Below are 26,321 nucleotides of genomic sequence, written 5' to 3' on the forward strand. Positions count from 1 at the left end.
AAATTATTATAACCCAGAAGGACCTTCCCAAACGCATATCAACTGCATCAAAATCAAAGAGCAAGTATAAACACAAATTGCTCTATTTTGTCCATTTTTGTCTATTTTCGGTCCTCTGACATAAAGGTGGCAAGCGGGAACATGTTCTCTATACATCTCTCGACCCCCCCCCCCCCCCCCCCCGAATAACCTATTGTTTCAGAACCCGAGCTTTCAATAGGTTGTATCCACCGTAAACTGCGTCTGCGCGACGACATCATTACGACGGTGGATCGAATTTGAGTTACGCCGAGTGGGACAGACGACGTCGAAAGCACTGTAGCGTGGCGGCAGCCTAAACGGTCAAGTAGGGGGGCATGCGATACAACAAAACAAACAATAACTCGCTACGATTGAATCGGGGGTTTCTGAAGTCCACGTTGGTACTCCCTTGATAGCCCTAAACGCGTAGGTAAACCTCGCGTTGCCTGTGTGCAAAGCGTTTCACCGCAAATCTTATGGGATTGCCTGTATCGCGATGAACTGAGCTATAAGGCAAAGGGTGGATATAATTGTCTGGCGGGAGCGTTTCGTCCTGTCCATAAACATTGGACGGGTGAGTCACGACAATGGACTGCGGATGCCAGGGTCAAGCAAGGGGTGGTTTGTTTTTTAATCGTTCAATAAGAGCTGACAGTGTTGGTTGTACAGCTACGATCAAAAGTTTACAGACCCAGGAAATGGAAATTTTAGGTTATTTCTCTTCCGATAGCAGCCCGGCAAATTGTCGGATGCATGCGAGACCTCGTATAAGTACTGGACTAATGAAAACTACCGCGCATAGTACTCCGGGCTGCCGTGCGGCAGAGAAATAACTCAGAATTGCTGCTTCCGTGGTCCGTAAATTTCTATTCTTTGGGGTACATAAATGTGTACCTGATTACACTGAATCTGGAACTAAATGAACATTCTTTTCGGTCGAGTTGGAGTAACATGGACAAGATGGCACGATGACATCTTAACAACAGCACAAAAGCGGTCGAATGCAACAGAAGCAGACGAGACCATACCGCTGACTCCCATCTAGTCGATTTTTTGGGGGGGTTCTAGAAAAGCAGGAAAAGAAAGCGAGAAACATTAAATCGAAACGTCCCACCTCGCCGTTTTCAAACCGCCACTCGTGACGCACAGAACAGGATTCCCCCTCCGGGACATTCATGGCGGAAACATTAGACAGAGGAGGTACCTTAAAAAGTCACATTCCTGGTGTGTGAACGTGTCACGCTCACGGACACCATACCGAGCAGTGAGCGTGATCGAAGTCCTCCCCTATCCTTCTAATGGGGAACACCTCAATGATTTCCTTTGAAATATGGTTTCTATGCCTACAGGAACTTAGGAGAAAAATGAACTTCATATTCTGCCTCACTGAACACTACCCCGCCTTCCTTCGTGACCGTGTCCGGCGACCCGGCTGGGGCTGTTGCGGCGGGGGTTTCGGTCACCCCACCTCGGAGACCGAGACTTCCACCGTGGCTGCTCAAGTGTCACCAACTGCACGACACCTAGTTTCTGGGTGAGCATGGCTAAAATCCAGCTGACTGTTTTAGCATGAGCTGTAAGGAACGGTGGGTGCTGCAGTGAGCAAATCGCTGAGTGCCGTACTGTGATGGCGATGACTTTGGTTTCCGCAGTGTTTCTAGGCCCGAAAGAAAGAGGAAAAGCGCTGTATCTGTTTCGCTGCTAAGCAGCGCAAACTTTCGTACTATGAACCCTATTTTTTTAAGATTCGTGACAGACGAGGCAATCGCGAGTTGAAAACATGATTACTAGATCACAAAAATTGCAAGGTCGTTTAAGCACTCCCTTGGGATATAGGGAGTGCTAAAGCGCTAGTGCACAATTTCCCAATGTGTCCTATCATCACCATCACAATCGTCGTTGTCATCGTCGTCATCAGTATCATCATTCTTCAATTTAGCCCTTCTTCTTTTCGTTTCTGTGACTGTGAGTTTTGGCCCATCACCCAGAAATCGCAGGTTTGAGTGGATACTACATGAAAGGGCTACTGCTGTCAGGCCAGCACACACTCGCGTTCGCACCTCCAAGCATTTAACGGGTTATTTAATGGCAACGTACTTTGCATCTCGTCTAATAGCTGCATTAGTCCTTAGCCTGCTAATGCAGGGGTTTGCTGGAGCCCCCTGTACATGTCTGTGACACGCTTCAAGTCGAAGGCCGCAACCCAACCCCTACGTCAACCTTTATTAAGCTATAACCATGGAACCATACTGGCGTTGTGGATGCCGGCTCCATTCGAATTGTGGAGGATCTGCGTTCAATACCCATACAGACCCACATTTACCGGGTTGATTTACAGCGAAGCTGGCTTGCGCTGGGTTCTGACCAAAATTGCGTGCGTCTATCGAGACCAGGGGACAAAAAACTGCACGTGCTCGCTCCAGAGGTAGTGTAAAATTCTGTGTACCTCGAAATTTAATACAGGTATCTTGGAAAAAAATTGCACTGAAATCGGCCGCTATGACGACTCTTCAAAGGGACCGGGTTTCATTTACTTGTCGTAATTAGTTCACAGTGAAGTTGTAAACGTTACAGAATTCCCGTCAGTGTATACAAGGCCATGAAGGGAGCATGTCTACAGAAAACGTCTTGTTTTATCGACACTATCTGGAAATAAATTATATGAGAAATAAGGAAAAATTTATTCCAAGCAGGTTATATGTATGTGTTCGATGAATATAGTTATCCCCACTCATACAGCTTCCCTGGTCTTTCATCTTCGCAGTAGTAGAATGGCTCTAAATTCTTATTTATATAGTTTTAGACCGCGCTTGTACGAGCAGAAGCTGTAACCGCTGGGCAGACGCTTTGTCCTCGCTCGTTCCACGAGCGCACGCCGCTTCTGCACGGTTCACGAGCCTCACCGATATCAGCGAGGCATACGCTCCGAGCGTCACGTGCTTGCAGTGAACGCGCTCACCATCGAACTTGTCGGCCGTGAGAAACGTGGCATAGACCCGCGGCCGGAGTCAGAGGCAAGAAGAAGCCGGGGTAGGCACGAGGGATGGTTGGGGGCCACGAAACCATGGTCCCTAATCGCTCTCGTGCTCCCATCTAACCCTCAAAGCCAAAGTTAGAATTCCTTCCGCTCACCTGACGTCATGCACGGCTGCAAGACGTTTCGGTGTTTGCGGCGTCCCGTTGTTATAGATATAAAGGCAACGGGTGCCCGCTGTAACTCTCCTTTCATCAATACTACCCCGAAATACGTTATGTAAGAACTAATTTCGAATTCATTTTCAGGAAGTTATGTGTATGTGTCCTTATTCAATCAATGTACTAAGTCACCGTACACAACTCAATATAGTTATCCACCAATACATATTTGCTGGTCTTCCATCTTCACAGAAGTTGAAGGCTCTACTTTTTAATTAGTTTACTTTTATTCTTTTTCCGCCATCGGCCATTTTGTGTGCATCTTTTGGTTACAATGCCGACAGCTAGTACACAATCCGAGTCAACTAATGTTTTTGCAATAAACGAACACTTATCCGTGCTAACAAATTGTTCATAGCCACGTGAGAAATGCACTAAGAATAAATAAGTGAGTTCTTGCTAACTTGCTTGTTAACTCAGTCAGACGGCCTAGTTTTCGCCTTTTGTGCAATTGGCAGCTTCCTGGAGAAATGTCAAACATCATTTTTTTATACTGGAAGAAGGCAATTTATTGGAATATACATGAAGCAATAATAAATTAGTATAGAAGCTGTGTAATTCATGGGGAAGCCAGTGGACTTACATTAGAATTTATGAAGTTATGTATGAGACTGGCGAAAGTTCGCTCGCTTCGAAGCATATTGTATAATATATTAACAATACAATAAGCCGTTACACAAGGTTCTAATTAGGCTCCATTAGTGCTTTACGCCGCAGAAAAGAGTGCACCACAAGGTGGCGCACTAAGACCGTTGGTGTGCAACCTGACACTCATTTCACTCAAGAGAATCCTGCTGAAAACCTACGGGTCGCCCTGTGGTCCCTGCTGGCTGCCCACATTGAAACTATTTGTGCACAGCCGCAAAGCCCGCCATCGGCGGAGGGCCGTGGAACACCCCCTTCCTCCGAGAACTCATAACTCCGCGGCTGCGACTTGAGCATGCCGAATAAAGTTTGCTCGCTCTCTCTGCCACGTGGAATGAACATCGCGCTGCACGCAAATGATATCTGTGTGTGGTGTGCTGCTCGATCAGAACGATGTACACAGCAGCCTCGCAGCCCGCGCCTTTCAACTTTCTCCAGATTAGAGCGTCGTCATGGACTTTTCACCGAAAACATATGGATCGATATCCATCGATACTAGGCGGGTGCATACTTTCATATGCACGAATTCAAAAATTTCTAGGATTTTAATAGATCAAAACTTGACCTGGTCGCCTTAAGTCGGACGGATACGGAGCCGCATTTCTTCGGCCGCTCAGGTTTTTAAATCTCTTGCAGCTTCGCGTTGGGACAGTGATTGCCATTCAATGGTTATGCTATACAAGAGCTATGTGGATGGAGTGCTGCGTTACAGCCTCCGTATCCTGCGTAAAATATCTGACACAAGGAAGAAAAGCCTTGAGGCGTCAAAAAATGACAAACTAAGCACTTGTCTTGTACCTCCAAAGGGACCTTCGAGCGCTGGAACCGTAGAGGCACGTTGTTTGCCTTTGGAAGTAATTAGACAACAGGAGAGTCTTCGAGTGCACTTTTGGCATAGCATACCGCTGCCTGTTCCAACCCAGCCCTCACAAATAATGCCGCCACATTTGGCTCCTTGGAACTTTGCTCCCCTAGAAATTGAATGGGGTATCCCAGGAATTGGCCCTAAGATGACTATGCCCAGTCAGAAATCCTCCACATCGTTCTAGACTACATGTATAGAGCGCATTCAGCAAGAACATTCATATTTACCAATGGTTCATCAACCATGCAAAACTCTTCCTCTGCATTTTACATACCACTAACTGGTGAAATGCGGCCGTTTCGTCTTTCGTTTGCGTCCTGCGCCATGTGCCGCACCAGTGGAGCATCTTCACGGACTCCAAGGCAGCTCTGCAAATTATATCGAGGAGAAATAGGTTTTCCCCCCACCAAATCGCGGCCTGTGACATCTCATACCTTCACCCCCTTGCCTGCTCTGCTGGATACAACATCAAATTGCAGTAGATACCTGGACACAGCGACATCGAAGGGAACCAAAAAGCCGACGAAGCGGCCTGCAAAGGCCTTCTGCACGGCAAATACCGCAAGGGTTTTTTTACGAAACCAGAAGCTTCTGCCATGGCTCACCGCTTTGCGGTGACAGAAAGAAACTGCTCATCGAATAACTTGCAAAATATCCGCTGCCTTTCACACACGATTGGCCCAGAATTAAAGTCAAGACTCAGAAAACAGCTCCCTCGCAACGTCGAAACGTTATGTCAGCGTCTGCGGCTGAGCTGTGCATACATAAACAGTTACCTATTTCGGCTTGGAGCGACGCAAAATCAGCACTGGGATAATTGTTTTTGTGTTGAAACAGTTGAACACATTTTATTAGAATGTGCGGCTTACATGGAACCGAGATCACACTTCCTTGAAAACATCGAACGTCTACAAGAGGGACCAATAACTCGCACGATTTTTTTAGGACCATGGTCACGTCCCTCGAAGCAATGCCAAGCTCTAATAGTTTGTTCTCTCATTTGGATGATATTGGCCTAATTTCGAAGTTGTTAATTGTGGGGCCAGAGCTCAGAACAAAATCAAATGCATGTAAGTCCGTTATTGCACGAAGTCCACGGCAGTTTTTTCCCCCTTTTTTCTTTCCTGCCCAGCTCTTTCTTGGGCCTTTTCTTCCTCTATCCCCAGTCCTCAGCAGAGAAGCATATAGGCAACTGTAAACGCCGGCACACCTCTCTGCTTCTTCAATAAAGAGCCTTCTCTCTCTCTCTCTCTCTCTCTCTCTCTCTCTCTCTCTCTCTCTCTCTCTCTCTCTCTCTCTCTCTCTCTCTCTCTCTCTCACACACACACACACACACACACACACACACACACACACACACACTCTCATATATATCAAAATGATCTCATATATGTACCTAAGTTGACAATTAATGTAGGCAGGTGATGTGAATCCATTTTTTCCCCTAGCAATATCCCTGAACTCCCACCGAATTCCAAACAAACATTTGTATTCTTTTTCAGAATGTTTGGCTGAAAATATAGTAGAATTGAACACAACAGAAAAGGTTTGCATATTATTTTGAGCCGTTAACAAACCAATTTGGTCTGAGTTTACAACATTTTGGCGCACTGAGCTAACTTAATTGACCTGAAAGCATTAATTGAATTTAAAAAGTCTTAACTGAATTGAATTGAAAAAGTGTTAATTACAAGCACTAATGTTTAATAAAACGAATGGATCAACTGAAACAGGTACATAAGTCACCTGTGCTAAGCACTTCAGCTGTTTGTTCCATCTAAAAATGTCATTTCATTGGCTAATAGGAATATATATTCCAAGGTTTTCTGAACACGCCGCGGTGGCTCAGAGGCTAAGCTTTAGTACCCGCCGTGCCCCGCGTCCCGTGTGCGATCCTCGCCGCAGCGGTCTGTCTATCACACCCTCCCCCTCACCTCCCCCTCCCCCCCGCCCTTTTTTTTATGCATGCGAAAGCGGTAACGCCCTTGTCTAGAGATTTCGGCGTACTTTGAAGATCACCTCACCGGGTGGTCTGAATTAATTTGTAACCCTCCACTACGGCGACCCTGATGATAACCCAGGTGTAGCTTGGGCGCGTAATTAGGATTTTTTTAAAGCTTTGTTGGGGGGATGTATGAAACACGACGAGGAAATACAAGTAGAACAAATTACTTCTGTTAGCGAAAATAACTGCGAGGGCCCCTAAGCACTTCTTACTGGTTGTGAATGTCAATGCAGTCATGTCCAATTGAATGTTCTGGACAGCTTGCTGCCGCCTCGCGCTGTCTAGGGGCGTCGTCCTCTTGCCGCTTCAGAAGCTTTGCTTCGCCGTCCGCCTTAACGCCCTCGAATGGCTTCGATCTGTCCCCTACGCGCTGCGCCTCCGCTCCGTCCTGTCAACGTGTAATGATAGAATTGACGAAGATGTGGTGGATTTCGCTGCCTGCCTGTTCACTCACTCGGCTGCGTTCTTCGGCCACCTCCCCTTAACTGTAGTGCAGTGGGGTGGACGGCAACCTTTCGCTACTGCCGAGTTTAAGAGCGTGCAATGGAATGCCGCGAGCTATGGACGCTTCACACACCCGTAGTCTAGGAGCTGTTTCGCTGTCACAGGCGCCGACGCCAGCATCTGCGCCAGCGCCAACGCCAACGCCATCGCTACCGCTTACGCCGGCTTTTTCACTCAATGAGCCATTTAAGGGTTTCGCGTTACAATTATTGATATTTTGTTTTTTCAACTGTTGCGTCAACAGTTCTAACATTTGAACACCCCCAATTTGCAATCAGGTTTTTACGCTTAGAGTACATCGAATATATCCCACCAAGGCGCTCATATATATACAAACAGGAACTTCTTTCAACGGTGTTACAAAGATGTACACAGCTATACTGACGTACTGGAAGCGATATATTTCCGACTACCCATACAACCAACCCCCAGGAAACAAGAAAATTCCACAAAACCAACCGTCTCAATTGGCACATTAGCTTAGTACATTGTAAAAAATTCGTTGAATCTAACAGCAGGGCAAGTAAATTTTGGAAAGAATTAAGAAATACGCTATTCCATGAGGACATGCTCTTTTGTGGCTAATCTGCCTTTGGTGTAGTGTTCACACGTTTATGCCGCTCAGTTATAAATTGCATGTTAACAATGATATTCAGTTTTTTACTTCAGCTACTGATTACAGCGATTGGGTGTAACGATTTGTTGTATCGACTTACAGGGAAGCAGTAAACATAATAAAGTTACGTGGAAGCTGTGATGTAAGTTAGCAATGCATGTACTAAAGATATGCTGTCCAGCGTGAAAAGCATTTTAGTCTTTATGCCATGTCCTTGTTCTTTTCTCTGTGCTACCTTCCACAGATTTTCAAGAATTAGTTGGAAAGTTAGCCGCTGTAACGCTCATTAGTAGCAATAATCATTGCCACTGTTTTTTTCTATCTGCGGATAACTTGGCTATCATTACTAAACAAAATTCTGAAACTGTACTATACGAAGGGTATCCTGGTATCCTGTCCGGCGTCTGGCAAATGTCTACACCCTCCTATAGTTTACAGCTTTAAAATAAAAGAGAGAATGAATTTTAAGGAAACGGCAATGTTAGCCGAGCCATGGCGCTGACTTGCTACGCCAGATGATAAGAAAAAGAAAAAAGAAAAAAAAACTAATTACAAAGTTGGAAAGGTATCAGACGATGCGCACAAAATTCTGTGACATACAGACTGAAGTTCTTCATGAAACTCCGTACATTCCTGTGCTCAACATAAAAAAAGTTCGCCTCCAGCAACGTTAATCGGGATCCGGAATGAATCATTACAAAAACAGCAGGCCCGCTGAGGGCAAGAAACAGATTTTGCAGCCTTTTAAGGGCGCTTCATTTTTCGGCTTCGGTCCGTATCTATACTTTCGTAAGAAATCCGTATGACGAAAAAAAATAATTAAAGAAAAAACAGCATAAGATGTGAAAATTGGAATACCACAGCGCGAACGGGATGCTGTTAATACAAAAAGGTGTCAACGCCGCGGCTTAAGAATGCAGACAGGGTAGATACGTAATGCGAAGAAAAAAATATCCGGGAGAAACGTGAAAGCGAATGGAAGCTAGCCGAGGAAGACAAAGTATTTTGCAAGGCCTGGCCTGGCCACGGCCACTGCGAACATCCTGTTTAACCTACGGTTGTACGCCGACCACGTATACGAGGAGGCAAAGGTGATTGTAGGTGCATTGATGACACGTTTACGCCAAATGCCGCGGCTGCACGTTCATTTGTCCCACCCGCTGCGGCGCTTCCTCAAACCACGTTCGTCGTCTTCGGAACAGGTTCTTTTGGAAAGAGGGAGAGTAAGCGGTCACGAACCGACTTCCTGATTTCTGTGTCATTCTTTGCCAAGGATAACCGCTCCCCAGCCCATATGCACTAGGCAGAATGCCGTTCCTAGCAGCAGTGGTTCTTCGGAGCTCGAAAGGTAAGGTGCTGTGCTGTATTGCGATGAGACGTGCGGGCAGTGAGAGAGCTGTAAGTGGTTTGATCTCCGACACGCGCTCTGAACGACGGCTGGCTTTGGCTACAAGTTAATCTTCCCCATGGGTTACGCGTTAGACATAGTAGGAGCAGCTTTCAGCGCTGCTCTTAAAGGAACCCTGCAACACTTTTTAAACTTTTTTTTGTAATCTTGAATGCTTGCACAAGGTATACCCCCAACACACCCAGTACTTACATTAGGGGGTCGCAAAGTACCTCAGCCATAAAATTACTGCTCTATGCCCATCAGATAACTTGTAAACTCGCTCAAAAGATTTTTCTCTTGAAAAGATTTTTCTCCGGTCTTGACGTTCTTCGACGGCTCGAATCGTGTCACTGAGACCATGTAGCGGCTGTAGGCCGGTTTTCCTTCAATTGCAGCAATGAACGCTTTTCGATAGCAACAACAACAACAACAAAAAAAAAGCCACAAGAACACAGCAGAAATGGAAGGCGTATCTGGTGCGACGAGCCAATCGCGCAGTGCCGCTGTGGGCTGACGATAACTATAGCCAGACGTGAAGGAAAGACGTTCCAGACGTTTCCTTCACGTTCCAGACGTGAAGGAAAGACTGAAAGCGCTTATCAAAAGGGTTGCAGGGTCCCTTGAAAAGCTTCTTGCGCAGTCGGCCAAGAGCACATTTTATTCAAGATGATTGTAGATGACCGAATTCGAAAGTTGATTCAATGCTCTCGGCAAAAATACCGTCGCGTTTCGGCTTCGAATTCTCTACATCCGTCTAGTACCCTGAGAGAAGAGCAATTTAAATCAGCATGGAGCCGGTAGTCGATAAAATTTTCATTTGTCGCTCGCTTCAACACGGCGCTGTTAGTGGCGCATGTCGCAATTTATTTGCCGCGGGAATCCATCAGCTACTCGGGATTCGCCTGTGGCACAGAGCTTAGCCTTTTACGGCGCGTACGACTATAGAAGACATCAATGACAACAGCCTCGATCCCCATTAAATTTCCCGTGTCAGAAGTACAAAAGTTGTTCGTCTCTCTTCCCTCAAAATAGAGCATCACCTGTGCGGCAATTTCGAGCATTGTTGCGCGTCCCATGAGGCACACAGGTATACAATCAACGCTAGTATTTCCGCTGAGCCTTTCTGTGAAACGAAGGAAAGCCACAATAAATTAACGAGAACAGGAACATCTACTCCCCGTTTACGATCAAATGGCTATCAACAGCAGAAACTTTCTCGTCGGGAGGCTGCAGTTGCTTGAAAGGAAACGATATTGGAGGGCCGCGCGTGAATGAACGAATTCGGTACTGAACGTGGTCAAAACTTTGGTGTTCATTTCAGATACTTTTCTATACAACAAAGCCTTCGAAGAAAACACCTAGCGCCATGCAAGCGAGCTTTATCCTCGGTGCCGTCGTTTTGGTGGTCTGTAAGTAACATCTTAAGCTACTATAACAAAAAAATAGCCCCAATGAAATCTTTCGTGGATGATAAAGCCATCCTTTCATAAGTTTTGTTTTCCAGATGACATCTATATCCCTAAGCAAAAACTTCTCTTTCAATAACTGTACCGTTCATCGAATGTAATTTTATTTAGTGCACCCTTAGGGGCAAAGACATTTCCCAATGGAAGTGCCACCCCAATTTCCGAGCGTTCACGGCAACATTATAAAAATCAACAGCGTCAGAGTTCAATCTATATGAAACCGGAACTGGTGGCAAAGGCATACTGTGAAGGTAAAGGCGTGGCCGCATCCGCAATCAGCACCACAGCCGGTTTGTATGTCAACATGCGAAGAACGGCTAGAGAAAGGGCGAACGAGCTAGTCAATTAATAGCAGATGGCGTGAAGAAAGTAATACGTTAATATCGCAAGACCCGCTCTCTCGTCACAGACGAAATATGAACGCAATTACAACGATTTATAAGGTGCACAGAAATCAAGTCGTAATATCGACGCAATGTCAAATCAAATCCCGAGACAACATGAACAAATTACAGAAAAGCTGACGCTGTAGATTCGTCTCCCGTCGCCATGACCGCCCACCAATTTTTTTTTTTTTTTTTTTTTTTGTATTTCGCATCTTCCAGAAGCGTAGTCTTTGTTGAACTGGCTTCGTGAGTACGCTTCATCGTATTGCGTATGGATGCACAATTAAGCACGTCGACACGAAACCCGGACAACTCGCTCTCACTGAAAAAAAAAAAATGTTGAAGCTTCTAAAGTACATATAACGTAAGGTGAGTTCGAAACATGTGCCGACAACCAATTTTCTATTCCCTAGTGGATTCATGAGTAGCTCTAGTTGAGCAGGAAATTTCAGTCATTTTGGTTTTAATAAAAAAAGGTGGGAAGATTGTGCCGTCAAATGGTGCACTATGGGCTATAGACGTTTAGTGTTCCAAGGAGCAGTGACTGTATGTGATTTTTTGAGGGGCGAAAAATTCCCTGTTCACAATAAAGCATGTCTTGGCGGCCTGCAAGACGTGTTTTGTGTGCTGATAGTTGTTGGCTCTCTAATATCAACTCCCTCTCCACTGCCTTCGTCCCACTCCCTTCGTACGATTCCATTGGTCCCGTAAGATTTTGTGGCCGACGTTAAATTTCTTTTTATATCCGTGATTTCTGGACCTGTAGAAGAGGTGCACGGCGAAAAAGAATCCATGAAAGCGAAAGAAAAAAGTTGCGGTTGTAGTCTTCATTTGCATTATTATAAATTAGAAAAACGAGAGTACTAAATCAAGTGCGCGGTTTGACGTACCCTTAAGACTGTCGCAGTAACGTGTGCGCAGATCAGACATACTGTAACAAATGTTGACGGAAGCAAGCAGCGTGTACAATAGAACCGTTGTAAATGACGGCTTGGAGGGAAGTTGTGGAGGCGGTTCTGTGCGTTTTCTACATCCTCCTCCAATGCAATTTGCTCGGTGTATATGCAACTGTTTTGCGTCCCTTTAGTGACTCTTCTAGGGAGTGAAATAACAGTGACACACTTCTGTTTGGAATACGAAGTGCTAAAAGATAGCGTTAAACAAATACAACGGAAAGCTACGGGTCAGCGCTGTCCCGTGTCTTTAATTCTGTATTTGTCTTTGAGGCAACATATTTATGCCGTGCACATGAAACCCGATTGTTATTTTTACTGCAACGAGTTTGTGTACATATTTTGACGCCGCGTGAATAGCGTAATTCTTGGGAATAATTTAGATGGCGTATTCCTACATCTCATTGGCTCCACCAAACCGCTTTAAAAGATGGTGATGTTAAAGCAACATTGTGGCTTTTTTCACGCAAGACGTATTACAGCGGTTTTTTTTTTACAAAAGACTCTTGTAATTTGCTGAACAGAAGCTATAGAGTCAGTATTTATTTTTAATTTTATAAGCTTTTCGCTGCCTGTGCACTTAGTAAAAAATAATTGACGATCATAGAGATACGCTGGAATTTTACCGTTCGCCATGACACTTTCACTTGTGCAGTGTTGGTTGACACGCTGACAGTGACATTGAGAAGTATGCAGTTCCTTGTCAGAGTCCATTGTCCCACGCCGTATCACAGACAAAGACGAAAATTCGCACCACCTCACAGTTAGTCCGATATTGTTGCGGAAGGTCACTTTTGATGCAAATCAAGCATTCCTAGCTCTGCGAGGGCACCGGCAACCTCATAACTAATGGTGGTAATTTCTCGCGACCACATGCGATGGCCGATTCTCGCGAAACGTGGCCCTTTCTAAGAACACCGCCTGCCATTATAACTTCCCCCAACTAATAGAATGTGCGGGCAAATTATCCTTGCTAGAATCAGCTGTCTCTAACGTCCCTGACGGGCTCTATAAACAACAGAGGCTTATATTTCTGCTGTCACATTCCCTTCCTCATGCCAATGCAGATCGAACGCTATACCGATTTATCTCGCCGTTTTCGCTGTTGCGGCAGAGTGTTTTGACATTATGTTTATTTTTAGACGATTCTCTCGCTGTGCACCCACCGCCATTGCTTGTGATAAACGCTCACGAGCGAACAAAAGCGGGTTCCTCTTTTGTGCCTCGCAGTGTGCACGACCGCCTACGGCTGCGACCACATGGGCTACCACCGGGATGCGGGTCGCTGCAAGAAGAATCACGAAACCAATTTGCGACAGGCGCCCGTTTCCCAGAGCTGCTGGTGGGAGCACTACTTCACCCTCGGCGTCGTTTGGCGCGCACGCATGCCGGATGCGCGCCGCGCCTTCTTTTCGGCGGATTCATGAACTGGCTATTTCGACTCGAGACAAAAGAGCGCGTGCGGCGATTACTGGCGGGGGACAGATGTTGCGGCCGCGTATATGGCGCCACCAAGCGCCCTTGTCTTCAGACGGCCGCCTGCAAACATGCGCGGAAAATAACTAAACGCTGCGTGCATGGTCTCGGATATCTTTGGGGGACAGCCAAAGCAAAGGGCTGCAAAATTACGGTTAAGGTGCGCCCGCAACAGCGCTTGCACCAGCAAAAGTCCATTCGCGGAAATTTGCATGCTTCGAGTATATCAAAGAGTGATAATTCTTTTATATTCCACTCTTGCATTTCGGGTGACCGAGGCTGCTAATACCACTCGGTGAGGCACAGTGCATTGCATCCCGTCTTGTTTAGCGATAGTGCTGCTGCATTGCTGTTACCGTTCGTATTCTAGAAATGATTTGTAATAGCATTATGGCATTGCACAATGAATTTAATAACATTTACGACCTCAACAATGCAAACTGATCGAATTGCACGTGTCTTGCATTTTTAGAATGACGACGCTTTTTGACCGAGCTCAAAGAGCCGAGAATGGTAGAAAATCAGCTACCGAGTAAATGTAGTATTTACATAAACGATCCCGGGATAACGAGAGAGGATAATTTAAAAAAATAAAGATGATATTTTTTACGCGACATCACATCTAACCTTGGAATATCCTAGAAACACTTCTAGGGCTCTACGACCGGGCAAAATAAACAATACACGAATGGTGAGAACGGCGGAAGCTAGTTGTGCTAACCGCTGACTGTTTTGATTTTCTTTTTCAGCGCCTTCTACGTGTTGTCGGAGTGTCTCAAGCGGGCGTCCAGTTACTCGGATTGTCCGCAGGCGTACGGTATGCAGGAGCTGCAGGAACTTCGACAAGCCAGCCGCCTACAACCGAACCAGTGTCAGGGCGGCCGAGAGCTGTGCGGCGAAGAGCCCAGAAGGGGCTAGCCACCTGAGTGTCACTAAGGGCCCCGCCGTGTCAGCGCGATGGCTGTTACTCGGCGCAATGGATATACGGCAACGCATACGCTCCAACGTATCCACCTTGAGGGGAAAAGGATCCAGACAAGCGCCGCTACATCGCATACGCGTTCCGTGCGCAATAAACACGACAGTATCACATGTCGATTTCTTCACTATCGTGTGCTTGAATACATGCCCATTGCTTTCTGAAAGGGCTGGAAGCCAACAGGAAGTCTAGACGTCGGGCCTCACAAAGTATAGTATAGGGAGCGAACTACTGTCGTTCAATACTTGAGGTGCTAGGTCATAAAACGATCGTTTTACAGCGATTTGTGTACATGAGAGGCTGCCTCAGCTTCAGTTCTGCCCGTAATCTTGTCCGAACCCTTCCAGTAAAGAATACCGCACTGCTTGAACGTATAAACATAAAGATAATGTCATAAAGTGGAATGTGACAGGGCTGAAAAGAAGACAAAATCATGTTCAATAATAGCAGCCGCAAAAAAATTGTTCCCGGTGTTAGAAAACATCATTCGCCAAAGAGCCAAATGTAAAGGAAAAGCGAATTCTAAGATAACACGTCAACGCAAACGCACGTATCAAAGTGACATCGATACGCTCTGATCGTAAGGATACCAAACACGGAAGACGGCGATGTGGCTGGAGTTCATATCCTGCGTTCATCAGCAGGTGTTCGTCATTTAGTGCTGTTGTCCAGCCTCAGCCTGTGCATTGCTTCCCAGGTTCATGGCAACACAAGTAGCATTAAGTTGCGAGTTCTTTGCGTTGGCTATGTATGAAAACCGAATCAATTTTATGAAATAAAAGAGGAACGATTAGCATAACGAGAAAATTTCCTACGCCTGTTTTTCAGGATCAGACAACTTTAGGTGCAGCGTTCGATATTCGGTGCACTCTTGAATAGCCAAGTTCTGATGAGAAAAATCAACAAAAATCAAATTGGACTTGTTGTATTAAAGATACACCTGGGTTAGGAGGTGTGCCGCCTTATGAATTCATTCACAGCAAACGGGGTCCTTTTGTGTATGCTGAAATATCATGCGCACAGACGTTTTGTGGGCTTCACCTTCCGCAGAAATAGCAGCCTCCATGACTGGGAAGCAACATCGTACAGTGGCCCTATACGTTCTAAGCCTTACGCAACCACAGCAGGTATTTTGCCATTTTGCAAATATATTCGCAGACTCCCCAATGTGTTTTTGTAAGCTAAAAACATGTGAATTGCTGAGCGACCCATCAACGCTTAGATCTAACTGCACGTTTACTTCTGCTGAGCCCGGTGACTTAGCGACTAATACGTTGTGCTTCCGTATACGTTTGATTTCCGGCCACGGTAGCTGATAGTCGCTGAAATATAAAATTCCGCCATAGTTAAAAAACACCGTGTGGACTAGATTAACCCCTAGTACTGCACCACGGCGTACCCAGATATACGATGTGGTGCTTTGATGGCGCGCAAAACTTGTGACAAGAATTTTTTATTCGTTCCATGATATCGGAGGACAAAAAACAACACATTTTCCACAAGTTCCTTCTCAAGCGATTACAAAGCCTAATATTGCTTCAAAAATGTTTTACAAATTTCGCTCAGTTTGGGATATTTATAGAGAGTATTGCTTTAAAGAATATGAATGTCTACAAACAATTTTCAGGGTTCTGTCCTTGTCGAGTCATAAAGCAAGGATACAAATTCGGTGTTGAATTTTACTACCAATCGCACGCTTAATTATATCTTATCGGAGCCTTTTTCTGACGCTGTGCTTTCTAAGATTTAAAAAAGATGTGGTAGAAGAATGTACAATGTTTTTGAAGATGTGTAATAAAAAATTCCCCAAGGGATGTTGTACCGAAATTATTACTAAATAAAGAAGTAAGCCTATGCGTCCCGGCTCCTTTAAAACACTAAGAACACTTAAACGTTTGCAGTATTCGCAAAGAATAACCTCAGAACGAAGGCCAAAGATAACATTGTGTAAAATTGTGTCAACACTTTTGTGTCAACGATTGTGTCAACAATTTTGTGTCAACAATGTCAAGTGTGTCAACAATTTGTGTCAACACTCGCCTATGTGAGCATAGAAGGTCGCTAAAAGCGACCACCTACTCCCGGCTGGCACACCCCTGCCGCGCATGCGGCTGCTATCCTTTGCTTAAAGAAATCGCTGTGTCTAAAGGTACGTCGGACGTACCCGCAGCATTTCTTAAAGATACGTCGGACGTACCCGCAAAATTTCTTAAAGATACGTCGGACGTACCCGCAAGATTTCTTAAAGATACGTCGGACGTACCCGCAAGATTTTTTAAAGATACTTCGGACGTATCCGCGAAACTTTTTTTAAGTACGTCGGTGTATTCGCGGTTTCACTCGGCCCAAACGTGCAGCGTACGTTCAGCGTTTTCTCGCGTCGACGTCGCGTCGCCAGAAATGCACGGCGACGCGAGCTGAAACTCGAGCGACGCCGATGTCTACACTCGCCAGATATCGGCGTCGACGCAGCGCGAGAGAGCATCGATCGGAAAGCGAGCGGCAGCGTCCGTCTTCGCGTGGTTTGGGGTCGTTCCTTTCAGCAGAAAACAATCAATTCCTTTTTGACTTACGGTAATCGGTTGCCTTGAGGCAAATTGCAAGCTATTTCTGTTCGCAAGCGCTCATCCATTTGTGGCTTGTTCGGCTTTCATCGCGGAGATCGGGGATCTGTGATAGCTTTGTGTGAGTTAAATGAGGGAGCTCTGGTTACATCGCATCCAGTATTAGCAAAATGTGGCTTGTCAGCAAGATCGGTGAGTGACGAGCAAGCGTTATCACGGCCAGAATTCATTCCATTCGTAGCTCCCATGGCTCGCGCAGGGGAGACCGGGGATGTGCGAGAGCTTTTTTTGACTCAAATAAGGGAGCTGTGGTTACATCGCTTGCAGCACTAGCATTATTGCCCTCGGTTCCAAGATCGGTGAGCAAGAAGCAAGAGCTACCGCTGCTCAAATCTCTCAAATACGACCAAAAGAAAGCACACCCGACACTATTCGTGGGCAGCCTCAGTTGGTACACGGAATTCTCTATACTTCGTGGTCCCCTCGCGTGGTCGAGCGGTTAAAAGCTGGGCTTCTGTTTTGAAAGTCCGTGGTTCAAATCCTAGCAAAGACGCTTTTTCTTTTTTTTTTTTTTTTGCGGTGAAGGTTGGATCAGTTTTTTTTTAAAGGGTACAGACAGGGTGCCAGAGTACCCTGCCTTTCAACCTACAAATGACGTTCGACGGTAACCTCAGTATCAAGGCAGCGCTGAAATTTGTTTAGCTTACAATTTGAATTCATGAACGTGCAGTCGGTACGCAACATGAAGGTTAAATCAAGTAGCAACTAAAGCAGTTGTGCGAGGTGCGTCTTCGTTTATCATTCTATCTTATTTTGTTCTGATTTGACCGTGATGGCTCGAGATACATTTCGCAGCATTTCAATATTTGCCCGCCAACATACTTAGCAATAAATAAAGACTCCAAGTGATTTATTTTTTGCTAAAGCTGAAGTCTTGATAATTGCAGTTCAAGAAGCGACAATAACTGCTCATAAACGACTTCAAGAGGATGGCATACGTGTCCAGCAACGCCCGCCGACGCAGCGACTGGCGCGCGACTTCGCCGGTCTCCTGCGGGCCCGCGCGTTGACGCCGAACGACGCCGACGCTCGCGCGACGCGTGATTTCGCGTCCATGTGGTTATGGCTTTAAACAGATACATATGAGGGGAAAAAAAGAAAGATACTCGCGTCGCACATGATTTTGTTTCTCTCTTGCGAGAACCCGTAGTGGTTCGCATTCCATCTCTGACCTCAGCGAAGGCTCTAACCGCCCCTTCAAATAGGGTCCAACTAGAGAACACGAGGAAAAAAAATACATTCTGCGTCAGGTTAGGCATCGTTAGATTCTTGGCTTATATACAGCAAACGCGTGATGGCTTTGCCGTCGATGGTTCGAGATAACCACGATAGTTTCGAGCAACGCCGCTTTCGAGCCACTCTGGGCCCTGTACGTCCGACGTATCTTTAAGAAATCTTGCGGGTACGTCCGACGTATCTTTAAGAAATATTGCGGGTACGTCCGACGTGCCTTTAGACACAGCGTAAAGAAATAACCGTTCTTTCCAGACACGCCAGGCAGACAGGCCGGGAAATCATTGAAGCGTTTCAGATCAGGAAATTGGGAGCTAATTGTGTAAGCCAAACGTCGATTGCGCTGTGTGACAAAGAATATGCGCACTTGGCTAGCACGTGCCGTTATTCTTGAGGTTCCGATGTTTTGTATCCCAGTTATCAGCCCGGTGGGGCCCACTGTTCATTCTTCATGAGTTTCATGTTAAGGTGTTGAGTGCTGACGATATAGGAGAGGGGGTACAAGGGAGTGTGTTGGATTTGAATATTTTGTTGTTCTCTCTCTCTCTCTCTCTCTCTCTCTCTCTCTCTCTCTCTCTCTCTCTCTCTCTCTCTCTCTCTCTCTCTCTGTTGTAAACGTTTATTTTCCGCACGGATCGCGTGAATAAACTAGTTGTGAGTCAGCGCTCGTCCTGTACGTTACCTTCGTCCACGTCTTTTTTCGCGCTGTTACCCAGAATGACGCCATGCCAACTTGCCCAGCTCACCATTCTGTTACAGTAATAAGAACTTTGTACCGAATCTGACAACTATGAGAAACCATAAAATAAACGCGGGAAGTACAAGTAAAATACAAAAAACCTATGAACTAAACTAAACAAAATTGTATAAACCTTCTCAAGAAAAAAATGCAGTAAACATTGCTTAAAGTTGCGTTTCCGCACCATAAAAACTAGAGGCATAGCCTTAAAAGATAGAATCATTTAAACATTGTGCTTCAACGGCTACCTTGGGTAGGGTGATTTGTGTTCGTTCCACACCTGTGTTCTCTCACAAAAATGAACGGATGGTAACCGGTATCAATTCGGCCCCTCTTGCACGTCATAACTCAATTGACCACTTACCCGCGTCGATGATGAGTTGGGACTCGCGGTTTTTTCCTGGCATGAGCTGTAGTGATTGGCTGATTTGGTGAACGCAAGATATGTAAATGGGCTATACAACAGAACTAAAACAAAGTTCACTGTCTTGAAATTTATCTTAAGTAGTGTTTGAAGCTTTATAGATAACCGGCGACCTAATACGAATTCGATATATAAGCCTGCCCACGAAATTCTGGGGAATCCATACAAGCAAGTTTCGAATTTTTCTTGCCTACCGAGTTTGTTTGGGCCCATAAGGTAAATGTATACAAAAATGATTAGCATTAAAGCAGCATTATTTTTATTTTTGCGGAACTTCTGTGTAGTATTTGCATCGTTCCTATAGTATTTGTATTTCTTTTTACTATTCCACCCTTCTGTAACCTAAACAAGATGCTCCTGTATTTTTTTTTTTGCAAATTTCTGGATATACATTATGATTTGTTTCATTGATGTCGTCAACTTGTTAGACTTAAGCATGTAAACTTGTTATTGCTGGTATTTGCAAACTTAAACCGTATGTGCAAACCGTATATACTGTACTTGTAGTTATAGTTGTAGCTGTGTAAATGTTGTTTTGATCATTGTTCTCGCGTACTTTTGAATAATTTCTGAAATTGTTCATGCCGGCTATATGTGTTTGTGATCGGCGCCCGTCGTTGCCGCGGGTGGCCGAGGAACCCTCAAGCCGTCGCAGAACGGCTTTTACCTTGGCAACCTCCCACTTTTTGTGGGAAATAAATAAATAAATAAATAAATAAATAAATAAATAAATAAATAAATAAATAAATAAATAGAAAAAAAAGAAAGAAAGAAAGAAAGTTATAAAAGCCTCATGTAAGCGCCCTCTGATGAGTCACAGTCTATCTACCGTCGGGGGCTTTCAATTGCATATGGCATCCGCAAGCAAAATGCAATAATGATAAAGAGAAAAAAATTGACATATTCCTGTAATTTCATGGCATTGGAAAAACAGCATATATTTACTGATAGATCCCAATATGTGTAAGTTCTTACGCGAGAATGGAAAAATTTTCATTGAAATAAAAGGTAAATTCATAATTCGCGCTTCCAGCCCACCACAGGCTGCGCTTGGTTACGATAGATGGCGCCAGCTAGCTAGCACCTGAAGCCACGCTGCGCGCAGCGGCGGCTCCGCTGGCCGCGCGCCGTGCAGAGAGCTTCTAGAGCACTGCATATTGAAGCCTTTTTACTTTCAGGCGTAAGCGGCAGTTGTCACCGACACATGGACAACACACGTTTTGTCATAATTCATGTCACAGTACGCATTATTATAAAACTGATGCGTTTCTACAAAGTAATTGCCCTTGGCAATATAGAGCTTTGTCACGTCTCATCTATTTAGGTGAATATCTTAATTTAGTGTACATAACGACTGGATAGGGCTTTGCTATTTCTAGCGTTTTTAGGCGCATATCTTTATTTACTGTACATACAGACTGCGTATCGTCTTTCAAATAAGAAAAAAAGTACGAGTGGAATCCTGGCACACTTCCCCCCTAAACCCTGTAAAAAAGTTTCGTCGTTCCTTGCTTGCTCCCCTCTATTATTCTTGCTGGGTGTAAGTATAACCTATTTTGAAGTAAGGTAAGAAAAATAGTTTTATTCATGCTTTGAACATAAAATTTCGAACTTTGGGTTAAAATCCGTTGAACAGGCTGGGGCTTGATGAGAACCGCAGTGGACTACTGGAAGTTTATCCACCCCCCCCCCCCCCCCCTTACCTTTCCACTGTGCGCAGAAATCCCGCACACGTGTGAATGCTTCGCCTTATACAAAAATGCGCAATGTATTTATATCCGTAAGTACCCGGCTATAACGCCCGGAATCCGAATACCGCTACCCCTTGAGCATCAAAATACATTAGCCGTTACAGCAACCACTAAGACACCAGTTGAGGCCACCAATTTGGTTATGCGTCTAATTATATGAAGACCTAGAATAGAAAGCTGGGTCAGTTGATATTTGTTGGTGTATTTTTAACGAAGCGCGAACATACGACGACATAAAAGCACGGCTGCACCAAACAAAGCGCTAATCGTCTGCAAGTGTGCTTCTTGTTGTTTTCTTTTCCTGTCTTCGTCTGCTCTTGCTTGGTTTAACGATGGCTCGACATACTCCGGTAGCACCGTGTGGGCAATAAGAACAATGTACTTTTTTTTATTTCACTTCAAAATCATTCCGAATTCAGAACATGTGTCATTCAGATGCCCATATTTAAACGTTTTCGCATTTCTTGTACACACATCGAAAGCAAGAAAAGGGTTGACGTCAGGTTATATAAATGCAACTATTGTACAAAATGTTAGCCGTTGCTTTTTATCAGTCACCTTGGGACTGTGCATCTTGTGCAGTTACTGCAATTTCAGACCAATTCATTAGGAAATTTTCTTACTCTTAGAGAAAGAGTCGTCCTCCCGTAATGCAAGATGAGTAGCTTACAGAGAAGTGAGTTAATAGAGGCGAGCAACGTCACGCTTGTGTCAGGAAAATTTAGAAGAAAACACCAGGCACACACGTTTTCTGTAACCATGTATACTCCTCCAGTACAAGCCCATATATCGACAGCAGACAGGAATTACCCGTTGTTTGCAACTTTACGCTGAACTAGAAACTGAAACCGGCGTAATGATAGATTCGTCGTAGCGGGGAACTCAGTACACCATTTTTTTTTCAGATATGTGTATTGTATTGAGCGACCGAGCATTCGCAAGTTAGTTGGCTTTGTTGCAATGTCAACTTTTTCTACGCTTTATGGTCACGATTGAGAGATTTTGATCTGGTGTACAGCTGCGCTGCAATGGGGTAAAATGTTCCGTATTGCTAATATATATATATATATATATATATATATATATATATATATATATATATATATATATATATATATATACACAGAAAGAAATGCCGGCAGTCTACAACGCCAAAGTCTACAACCATTCCCCTATGCCTTCTTTGGCGTTGTAGACTGCCGGCATTTCTTTCTGTATTTCCTAACGAGCCCCTCATTTCCAAACTATATATATATATATATATATATATATATATATATATATATATATATATATATATATATATATATATATATATATAGACAGAGAGAGAGAGAGAGAGAGAGAGAGAGAGAAAGAGAATAAGGGTTGGCAGTCAAGAAAACCTCGGAAAGCAAAGGAGGGAATGCGTTGGGTCATAGAAAGAGATGAAGAATTTTTTGAGTCAGAAAGAAAGCGGTGAAAAAATTTCCTGGGTGGGATCCGAACCCATGACCTATATATATATATATATATATATATATATATATATATATATATATAGTGTACAGAAATATGGGTACGCAGTCATGGAATCCAAGGAAAGCAAAGCGGAAAATGTGGTAGGTCATTTTATTCTTCTTGAAACAGGCATATTTTTTTAAAGAAAGCAAGTGGAGAAAAACATGCCCGCCAGGTGGGATCCGAACCGGTAATGATTTCCTGTTCTTTGGGGTTGTAGCTAGCGCCTCTCCGACTGCACCGGGTGGAGAGTCCTTTATTTTTACCCCGGGCCGTGACTCGAACGTCTATGACTTGTTGTGAGCGGTGGACCAACGTTGAACCCTCTTATTAAGCTACCTATGGCTCCAAGACTCCTAGACCAGAGACCCTCCTTATGCATACAGCATACAGCAAATCAGAATAGAAAATGAGTGGCTCGTTGAATGAAGACAGAAATAAGGGTAGGCAGCCATGAAAGCAAAGGGGATACGTCATTTCATTCTTCTTGAAAAAGATATATTTTTTTGAAAGAAAGGACGAAAAAAAGTGGAGAAAAACATGCCCGCCGGGTGGGATTCGAACCCACGACCTCCCAGAATACGCATCTGGTGCGATGACCCCTACGCTACCGGCGAGGCTGTGATTCCATCCACTTTTTTGGTTATTTTAAGTGCGAATGCACTTCTTAAGCGACCCTGAATCACGCGTCCACCGCCGTCCGTCCATCCGCACCACATACCCACTTAGGGCGATTGGCCAAGAAGAATTCTTTCGCATCACCCGTGCATTCCCACTTCCCCATCGACGACTGCTGCTTCGCCAGGAGCGGAAGTCCGGGCGAGTACTGCGGCGTCTACCTCGTCGGTCACGTCTACGCGAACCTCGTGTCGCACGCCGTGTCCACCTCGCCGGTCAGGGACGAGTCGCCGTACAGTGCCGTCTACACTGACGCGTACTCGGGCGACGGAATCGTGGTCGTCACCCTCTACCTCGCGCCAAACATCTCGCGCGACGACGTCGTCGAATACGTGGACGCGGCGATGGAGAGTGTGGCCAGGCGCGTAAAGCCCTCGGACCCGGTAGTGGTTGTTGGGGACTTTAACGTGGACGTGCGAAAGGGCGGCGAGTGGTAAAGAATACTGTCGTTTCACTTTACTTGCGTGTGTGTGTGATCTCCTCGAACATACACTTTAATTCGCCAAGATTTCCAGAGAACGACTAACGGGGTGTGTGAATCCCCACTTGATCACGCGGGGGTGTTAAATGCAACTAACGGGCGAATGCCAACACAGTTCAACATAACTCCCCCTCATAGCATCACCCGTGCATTCGCACTTCCCCATGCTCCCCTTCGGGGAAATGCGGGTGAATTTTATGTTAAGGTAATTATTTCCTGTGCTTGGGAGTGGTAGCCAGCTACATGTCGTAGACGCTCGAGTCAGGGACCGGGGTTTAAAAAGGTCTCCTTCACTTCGAGTAGTCTGAGTTTTTTTTTTTTAGACTGTGCGTGCGTGCGTGCGTGTGCGTGTGCGCGTGTGTGTGTGTTTTTGCAGCCACCCCATTCCATAGGGGCGATTTCCCGTGCAAGCCGGGTGAACTTCCCAAGCGTTGTAGTCCCACACAAGGGCCGAGCGCCAGGCCGGGGAGTCGCTTGTACCTAGTTTACCGGTAGGTGCCCGGCGCCACCAAGGAACACGAATTCACATGGTGCCTTCCACAGCCACGATGGACGCTCAACTCGCAACCGCCTGTGGCAGGACATGCCGCCAGACTCTTTCACCCCCGGCAATGGCGCAACGCGGCATGATGGCCGGGGGCCCCGCCAGATGAACAAGGGTCAGGGGCCCCTCGATGGGGTAAAGGCAGCTTTCCAGGCGTGCATTCCCCTTTCAAGGGTCCGCACTCGACCAGGGACGCCTGTACCCATTAAAGAAACCAGTGGGTGCCCGGCGGCACCAGGATTCGAACCCAGTACCTTCCGCATACGAGGCGAGTGCTGTACCTCTGAGCCACCGCTGCGGTTTACGCGTTTTTTAGCGGCTCTCGGGATTTTTCGGTAGCCCTACTCGTACTTTGTGGCGCCTTTCTAGTGGCTTGTGTTGCTTATAACCATTTTTTCTTCCCGTGTTTTCACTTCGCGGCGCGCGAGAGCATTTCGTCCTATAGGGACATCTCTGCCCGTGGAGCCGCTACCCGTCGGAGCCCCTTGGTTGCTTCGCGCGAGCCCGCAAGGGATGCGGACACCACTTGGCTCGTCGGCGTGTTCCACCCGACCATGGACCTCTGCGAGAACCTCACGAACCGGCTGACAGATCTCGGGCTAGAAAGCGGTGGGTCCGAGCCCGGGCCATCGTTCCAGCCGAGCTTTGCGGTGCCACGGTTCACGGGCTACGATGATTGCAAGACAATGGCGGACTTCCTGTGCGACTTCACCGTATACAAGGCGGCGTTGGGTGCCTCGGACGAGTTGGTCCTGGCCCGCGTCCTGCAGGTCGCTCTGGAGGGATCTGCCGGTCGCTGGTTCCGTCTGCAGGCCCCGTTCACGTCCTAGGCCGACTTCGAGGCGCGCTTCCGCGAGGAGTTTCTACCTCCCGGCTACGACTACCGCATCCACCGTGAGTTGGAGGCACGTACACAGCACCCGTGCGAGGGCTTGCTCGAGTACATTCGAGCTATCCAGTAGCTCTTCAAATCATCTATTCCGGGTGCGTCTGACGCAGAAATGGTGATTCACGTCTTACGACGATGCCACCCGCGCTTCCGACCTTACTTACGCGGTCGTGAGTACTCGAGCCTGGAGGAGATGGCACGATCAGCCCGGTCAATCGAGGAAGCTCTCATATCGGAGCGGAATTATGTACCGCCTCCTCCAGTAGGGGAGGCACTTGAGCCAGCTTGCACATGGAGAGACACCTCAGCGACTTCGCCGCAGCGAAGTCCACAGCCGCGTACGGCAGCGGCGGGCCTGAATTCCCCTCGCGCACGAGGTCTTTCTGCCCTTTCTGCCCTTAGCGACAGGCAGTTGGAGCGCGGAAGACCACTAGATGGTGCAGCCCATGGCGGGAACTCCCCGCAGTCGTTTGAGCCAGGGTTCCTGCGTTGGGAAAACAGACCCTCTTTACTGGCAGGCTCACCGCTCCCCGACCCGAGTCTCTCCCTTTGTGGTCGGCAACGGAATCCCCTGAACTCCAGACGGCCTTCTTGTCCAGTTGTCGAGACGGGAGGGTCGCGAGGCTACGTACCTGACAGAAATAAAGCTGGCGGCTGTTACCAATGTGGACAGCCAGGACACGTTCGTCGTGAGTGTCTACGTGTGATGGCTGGTCACAGAAATACAAATAGCCATCGAGATGAGAAAATGCAGCCCGAGGCGATGATGGTGACTAACCCATCGCGGAGGGTCCCATAATTGGCTGGTGCCGAGGACTGGGTTTGTTACCCACAGCTTGCCGTGTTGAAGCGCACGCACAGCCCATAGCACCACATGTTTCTGTTCACGTGCTTGGAACGGATGTTTACGCATTGATTGACACTGGCGGCACTTTGTCGCTCATTGGTAATACAGTC

General features: G+C 46.2%; 1 protein-coding gene and 1 non-coding gene across 2 annotated transcripts; one reads left to right on the forward strand and one right to left on the reverse strand.

Moving 5' to 3' along the window:
* Window positions 1-9,072: 9,072 nt before the first annotated feature.
* LOC144155242 (uncharacterized) lies at window positions 9,073-14,631 on the forward strand. Its single transcript, XM_077686566.1, has 4 exons — window positions 9,073-9,199; window positions 10,563-10,650; window positions 13,277-13,388; window positions 14,272-14,631. The coding sequence occupies exons 2-4, from the start codon at window positions 10,608-10,610 to the stop codon at window positions 14,438-14,440; spliced, it is 324 nt and encodes a 107-aa protein (XP_077542692.1). The 5' UTR covers window positions 9,073-9,199; window positions 10,563-10,607; the 3' UTR covers window positions 14,441-14,631.
* An 8,684-nt stretch (window positions 14,632-23,315) lies between these two features.
* On the reverse strand, window positions 23,316-23,389 carry Trnat-cgu (transfer RNA threonine (anticodon CGU)). Its single transcript has one exon. It is a non-coding gene; the product is annotated as a tRNA-Thr (tRNA).
* Between the last annotated feature and the right edge of the window lie 2,932 nt (window positions 23,390-26,321).

Source organism: Haemaphysalis longicornis, unplaced genomic scaffold (genome assembly GCF_048455015.1).
Source record: "Haemaphysalis longicornis isolate Haplotype H1 unplaced genomic scaffold, Haemaphysalis longicornis Haplotype H1 scaffold_1, whole genome shotgun sequence".
NCBI lineage: Eukaryota > Metazoa > Arthropoda > Arachnida > Ixodida > Ixodidae > Haemaphysalis > Haemaphysalis longicornis.